The 7,320-nt window shown below is 43.3% G+C and overlaps 1 protein-coding gene across 4 annotated transcripts in view; it reads left to right on the forward strand.

Moving 5' to 3' along the window:
- The window catches only part of LOC139200880 (suppressor of tumorigenicity 7 protein homolog), a 46,187-nt gene extending 42,218 nt beyond the window's left edge, over positions 1 to 3,969 (forward strand). For 3 of the 4 annotated variants that reach the window (XM_070830025.1, XM_070830028.1, XM_070830027.1), the window contains 2 exons: positions 1,036 to 1,178; positions 3,515 to 3,969. In XM_070830025.1, coding sequence (XP_070686126.1) covers positions 1,036 to 1,178; positions 3,515 to 3,610 — 239 coding nt within the window. In that variant the 3' untranslated portion in view covers positions 3,611 to 3,969. The remainder of the gene's footprint in view (positions 1 to 1,035; positions 1,179 to 3,514) is intronic. The other variant, XM_070830026.1, reaches the window with a different exon arrangement.
- Positions 3,970 to 7,320: the final 3,351 nt, after the last annotated feature.

The following is a 7,320-nucleotide window of genomic DNA, read 5'->3' on the forward strand; positions in this document are numbered from 1 at the left end:
GCAAATTTTAAAGCCTGGCACAAAACCTGAGTGGTTAAATTTGTCATTAATAATTGTGATGATGAGACAAATTCCTGAACAGAGCGTTGAACACTAGTGTGTGTGTGTGTGCGTGTGTGTGCGTGTGTGCACCACTGTGAGCTGACGTGGAGTGTGCGTCGTCCTGCTGTCTGCTCAGCAGCTCGTCTGTCTTCACACACAAACCTTTGCTTGATTAATTTGGCTGCCGGCCACCGGCAGCAGCAGCAGCAGCAGCACACAGCGCTGTGCTGGTGTGTGTCGCTGGGTGGACGTATACACACATACTGTGTGTTACATCACGTGGCTGCTCATCACCAAAACACACAATTTTATGTGAAGAATTCAGTTATTTCTTCACTGACAGCAGCCTCATGAACATTGCTGATGTGCAACAGCTGCAGAGTTCCTCCTCTGATCCTGGACCAGCGTGCTTCCCTTACATGTACGACTGTGTGGATCAGTGTGTTCGCTGTAACCTGATCAGACACGTCCGTATGACAGCCTCCTGTTTGCTTATGACCACGCTGCCGCCTTCTCAGTCTTCCTGTAGCACAGCAGAGGAGGAGCCTTTAATTGTTCACTCCCCACCATTTAAAAAATTATTTATTTTTCTTATTATTATACCTCCCTGTGTGGCTGTTTAACCGTAGAAAGGCAACCCACACATCATCTGGATGCGCCTCTCTCCTCCAAACATCAGAGTTAACAATGACGGGGTCAGAGGTCAGTCCACCATGAGTTTAGGAAGCATATTTGAGCAAGATTTTGAAGATTTAAACCTTTTTTTGGACAGTTTTCTCTAATTAAGGTCGTAATGTGATAACAGGGAGTAAATAATTATAGTAGTTTCAGGAAAAAAAAAAAAGCTGCGTAAATAATTGGTTAAAAAAAACCAACCTGATTCTGAGATGTTTTTGATTTAAATTTGCCTCAAAACTAACATTGTGTTTGTGTTTGCACGTGTGTGTGTTTGTGTGTGTGTGTGTGTGTGTGTGTGTCTGTCCCACGTGGAAGCAGTGTTTCACGAGGTGTCAGTCTACCCGAAGAAGGAGCTGCCCTTCTTCATCCTCTTCACAGCCGGTCTCTGCTCCTTCACCGCCATGCTGGCCCTGCTCACACACCAGTTCCCCGAACTCATGGGAGTGTTTGCTAAAGCTGTGAGTACACACACACACACACACACACACACTTGTTTTCCCTTGCTTGGAGAGTTTTATGTGAGGAGAAAAGTACAGAAACTGGATGTTTGCTGCAGAATATTCATGATTTCTTGGTCATTTGTGACATGTTGCATTTTTAACTTCACGTTTTGTGTGTTCGACAACCTTGAAGCTGATTTGTTTAATTTGCTGTCGCAGTGCTTTTAAGAGCTTCTGCTAAATCAACCTCCAGAGAAGCAACCCGCCAATATTTCTCAGGTTGGTGAGCTGATGGGCTCCTGCAGCCACAAACTTTGTGAAGCTCGCTTTAACTGTGCCAAGCAGCTCCAAACAGTGGACACGTGTGTTCCCACTGTGGCTTCACACCAAAGGGACAGCCCTGCTAGAGAGGAGTGTTGATTAAAGTTTAGAGCTGCTACATGATTCACTTCCACAGAGCCTGTCGGGGTCAAATGTCCCCCTCAGCCTCAGCGCCACACACACTCACCTCCAGCCCTCCTGCTGTATTCACAGCAGCCAGCGGAGGGCGCTGCCTCACCCGCCCCTCCCTGCATGCTGCAGCTCTGAGCTGCTCACCTGGAATGTGGGTGAGCCCCCCCACCCCACCCAGATGTGACACTATCAGCAGATACCATCTACCTGCTGAGAGCTGGAGCGCTGCACAACACACAAACACACACTGGTACGCTAAGGTGGACGCTTGTTCTGTATTAGTGCAGAACGTGTGAAGCACATGGAGCGCTGGTCAGTGTGATGCTTTAGATGTAAAGAGCCATTTCACACAGAAAATTAGTTTTCTGTTTGTTTAGTTCATCATCTACAAAAAGTTTCTCAGGCAAAATACAGCTAAACCATTTCCTGAGGTAAACCCTGCACTTCTATTTATACTGTGAGCACGGTTTTGAAAAGGCTCTGCACATCCTTGGCCGTATGGATGATTTAACTTATTTTAGCTGATTAGAGCTCTACTGAGGACTGTGTGGGCAAGTATGGACAGTGTGTGATTGACAGCTACCCCACTGACCTGCCAGGGTAGGACAAATTACACCTTTATTACTATTGGCACAGACTGAGGTGAACTTAAGTAGTTTTCAGCACAGGTCTGGCCAACTTTAACCTGCTTTTAATCAGGTTTAATCAGACAGTGAGTACACCTGTGTGTAATCGTGTGCCACGATTATGCTCATCAGCCTCAGACCTAAGTTAGATTTTGTTTGAAAAAATTGTACTTTATTTTATATCCCTGGCTTTAGAGGGATCAAATAGTGTTTTTTGGTGAAGGTGAAATCTGATTTCATCTCTTATGATACCGTCACCAGTATCTCGGCTCAGAGTGTCTGCTAAGATGATCTGACACCAGTGCTGACCTTCCTCAGATGTTAAATCTGTACCGCACACTGCGTGGAGCTTTTAGGGCTCATCAGAGAGAACATCCCTGTGGCACTAAAAGTGAGTCGACTTCCTGTTGGGAATTTTTAGGGAAACTGTGAAACCAGCGTATTTGATTTGAGCAAATCTGCACGTTACATTATGAGATGTACTGAACCCAACACTGACACTGTAGCCTGAAGGTGGCACAAGCAGAAAGGTCCATCGAGCGGACCGCACAGACACGTGGATCATAAGTGTTATTCCACTTCATGAGGTCAGAACGGACGCCGATGTGGTGGAGTCCTACTTTTTGGACTCCAAGGAGGGTCCTCTCTCCGCCGCCCACACACTTTAAACTCATGGATCACACACCGTCACTTTGAAGTGCTCTTTGAAGCTGGAGCAGAGATGTGCGATACGACGGGTGAGGCAGACGTCAGACTACCGGGCAGACTCATGCAGGTGGAGAGGAGGGAGGCACAGATAGACTCTCCTCTCTCCACCCACAAACACCACCACAGCTGTTATCTGCCATCTGACAAAGTGGGAACCTCCATGACCCGTCGATGCTCAGGTGGAGCCCCTATAACCCCCCAAATCCCCTCCTCCCACTTTACCAGTTGTTGCCAAAACACCAACCTGAGCATGAGGCCCGACGGCGAGCTGCTCTGTACTCACAGGGGGGCACAAAAAGGAAATGTAGATTTAATGGAAAGAATTGGAAAACAATGTGCGCCATCGTTTGTTAAATCATTGAACTTTAAATCTGTTTTTGGGAAGAAGAAAAAAAGATGACGGGACGTTTTTTGTAAGAAATAGCTTTTTAGTCTGTAGAAGTAATAATCCTCTAGTGGACTTTAAGAAATGGACACATTATGTACTGTTGTTTTACACTTCTGAGGGACGTTGGAAGTCCTTCTCCTCCCGCTGATGTCTCCCTGTTGTTCTCTATCTCCCTGTAGTTCCTCAGCACGCTGTTCGCTCCCCTGAACTTCATCATGGAGAAGGTGGAGAGCATCCTGCCGTCCAGCCTCTGGCACCAACTGACCCGCATCTGACCCCGACCGACCGGACCGAACCAGAATCAGACCCAGGAGCGGGAGCCGACCTCCATCCACACAGAAACAGCTGAACTGAAACCCAGAACGCTGCATTGGACTGGACTGACACACCTTTGTGCCAAGATTACCGAGTTCAAACCAAACTGAGGACAGACGAGGACGACGGGAGGAGGCATGAAACAAAAAGGCAAAACAATGGAATCCAGAGTTGGTTTTGACTTTATTTGATATGTTTGCATTTTTTTGGGTTTTCAATCATTTAAAGCTGTTCTTTTGTTGTACAAAAAGAGGTGATCAATTGCCATCATTAAAAAAAGTGAGAAGACAAAAAAATACAATAAAGGACTTTTTGTGTATTGCTGCAAAGCCAGCTTCTTCCCGCCATTTTGATTCCGTGTTGAACGGGCAGCGCTCAGCCGGAGTGAAGCCTGAATACAGCCGGCCGCCGTCTGGAGCTGCTGGGCGTTTAAAGTACTGGTCGGCTGGTTGAAACAGCAAAACGCAAGCTGGTAGGTTTTATTGTTTATCTGTGGAATCCTGCTCTTATCTTCTGATGTGTGTGTTTTCACAAACTAACATGTTACTCCACAGGTGGAAGAGTTTTACCTGAACCCTCCAGGTACTTTTGTCTAAAAGGTGTGGGGGTTTTTTTGGTACCAAAAATATGTAAAAATAGAGCCTAGAGGTTTAAAAATACAGGAACTACCCTTTAAGTATACGCGATTTGCAGAGCTAAAACTAAAAACACTTGATTGGTCATTTAAAGGGGTAATAACATTTTCCTCACAGATTTAATTGCTGAGAAAACATCATGGGGACGGAAAATCCAAGTGATCAAGCTTGTTGTGTTTTTGGACTTTTTGACCCGTCAAACATCTTTTTAGCAGAGTGACCACGATCCCTGATGGCAGCAATTAACTCAGTGATTAAGGTGTTATTATTACTAATAAGAATGATTATTTAAACAAACCCAAAGTTGTAACAAAGCAGAATTTTCCTTTAACACATCAGTCAGGAAAAACAAACACCGCTGAAGCTCTGACAGACGTCCGGACTGGAAACGGTTAACAGGAAGCAGGAAGTGAGGTGTGTTACTTGGATAAATAAATGGGTTACAGATAATGATTCCATACACATATACATCTGATTTTAATTTACACAACCACATATTTACATCGACAAACAATCAAAGGCGGTCTGGTTTAACTGTGTGGTGCCGACAGTGTCAATGGAAGCAAAACAAATTAAGACTTTTTGTGTTTAATGTACTGAGGCGTTTATTCTGGGGAGTGCAGTTGTACAAGTTTGATTTTTTTTTTTTAATCTCTGGTAACGTACCAGTTAGTTACAGACTCAGGATCAGTGATCTCTTCAGACGAGGCTTCACAAATGTACCTCAGACAATTTTACAGGCTGCAGAGTAAATAAATACAGTGAAATCCCAGACGAAACAATGGAAGATTTACATCTGTGGATGACAGAACGGCAGGTTGTGATGGTGAAGAGCGTTTTAATTTCACTTTATTCACTGCGTAGTCCACGAGTTTTAAACTGGTTGTTCAGGCTGCAGTCTGTCTAACTAATTAACACCTAAAGAGGGACTTGTGTGCTGGATTTGGATGCTGCAATTAAAGATTAACTACGGTGCTTTTAAACAAGGGCCCTATTTGTACATATTTTTGATGAACTGGTCCAGTAGATTGTCTCAGCCAGCAGCCACGATCGGACTGCGACCATGTTTCATAATGTCTCAGTATGTCCGCTAGAAGTGTTTGTTTTTGCCACTAACAGGCTCAGCTTGTTGTTCAAAGTGTCCGATAAGGTTATGGAAAGGTTCCCTACAGAGACAGACCTGTGTGAAGGATCCTTCCTGTTAAACCTGAGCTGCAGTTTTATGGTTCAGAGCCACCAGACTCCATTGACAAAAACACTGATTTTAGCTCACAGAAAACGGGAGTGGCTGAGCTACTGTTGCCTCGATCAGTCAGTTAGTTTGTGTAGGTGACATGTTTACTATCTACAGCACTTTGAATAACAATCTGAGCCTGTCAGTGGCAAAACAAGCATTTTAGTGAATCTATTTTGACTGGTGCAGATGCCCAAAATAATTACATTACAGCCATTGGACCAATTCGAAAACTGAAATGTTTGAATCACCAGTAATGTGCAACCAAAAATCTGTACAAATACAGTTCAGGTTTAAAAATAGTGGAATATTTGAGTGTGTTTACATACATAGTATTATCTTAGAGCTTTTTTTTTTTTTTTTTTTAAATCAGACTGGGCTCTTCCCAAAATGTAATGCTGGAAATGGAAGGTCCCAGGTATTCCCTGAAATACATCCTAACTGTGTTAAGTCATTTAGAGGCTTTAAGAAGCTGCAGGTTAGAGGACATGTGGATCAAAGCCACTCCAGAGCTGAAATGTCAGGTCTGCAGTTCTGGTCCGACGCCACCTTCAGGTACGAAAACCTGAACAGCTGCAGGTGTAGTAATGGCTGCTAGAATTTTATCTCTGGAGTATCTACTTAGCGTGTTAAATGTGAAACTAACACACACAAACAACTGTGAAGCTATATAAAAAAAAAATGAGCGCTGAAAGGTGAAACAAGTGTTAAAACTGCAGCAGCTATAACTGATGACTGAACAGTGGCTACAAATGTTCGTGAGTTTGAAGTCAGTGTCTGGAAATGAGAAGAGTGTCTGTGAGAAGAGCATATTTTGACAAATTTGCTGAATTTTTTTTTTTTTTTTTAAATGATTATATCCACAGATTTCTTCAGTCTGCTTTCAGCTCACATGAGTCAATCATTTTAAAATCTGAAATTGACTGAATGAATGTCTCCTGAACAAGATGTTGAATAGAACAGCTGTGAAATCTGGATTATTGTACTATTACTGTGGATGTAATCACACTCACTGACTCACCACTCAGTGCTAAACAGCCTCAAACCAGCAGACAGTAAAGACCAAACACTTTTAGCTACAAACTTGTCTCGCGCCATCATTATTCGTGTAGATCCAAAGAGGTTTGTTTTTTTTTGAGGGGGGTGGGGTGTCTACGCTCACCGAGTGTGTGGAGAGTAATTACCAGAGGTCTTAGGTGATACACCGCCATGTTGGAAGACGACGAACTCGTGACATGTCAAAAGCTAATTTATGTTCCCTTGATGAGGATTTCAGAATGAACCGTAAAATTGAAAACATGCAGGAGGGAAAGACTCTGGCTCTGATTTGACTGTTGTGTTTCTATAAGTTCATTTAAAACAAAAAAGAAAGAAAGAAAGGTGCCACTAGGAAAAATCTGAAGCTAAACAAGTCGTCAGAACAAAATCTGTCGTCAACGACTGGCTCGCATTAAATTGTTCTCCCTGGTGAGACAGATTTGACAGCACTACAGTAGATTATATAACTGAAGGTATATTCTCAGTGACCTTTAATGTTTCTCTAGTTAACCTCAAACATTTAAACTTGATCATCTCTGTTGAAAGTGTGAAAGTGGGTTTGGTGCCTGGAGGGAACTTCTTAAAACTCTGATTAAGCCAGTGAGCCTTTGAAAATCTGCTTTCTCTGTAGAAAGCGGTTGCGATAAGAACTAGTCTGTGTTGTTTGATACATTTTGAAAAGAAATGTACAGCTTTACTACTGTTAGTCGTTTAACGTGCAACATAATGAAAGCTTTTCCGTTTTGTGCTCTAATCACGTGGA

This window comes from Pempheris klunzingeri, chromosome 5 (assembly GCF_042242105.1).
Source record: "Pempheris klunzingeri isolate RE-2024b chromosome 5, fPemKlu1.hap1, whole genome shotgun sequence".
NCBI classification, from domain to species: Eukaryota; Metazoa; Chordata; class Actinopteri; order Acropomatiformes; family Pempheridae; genus Pempheris; species Pempheris klunzingeri.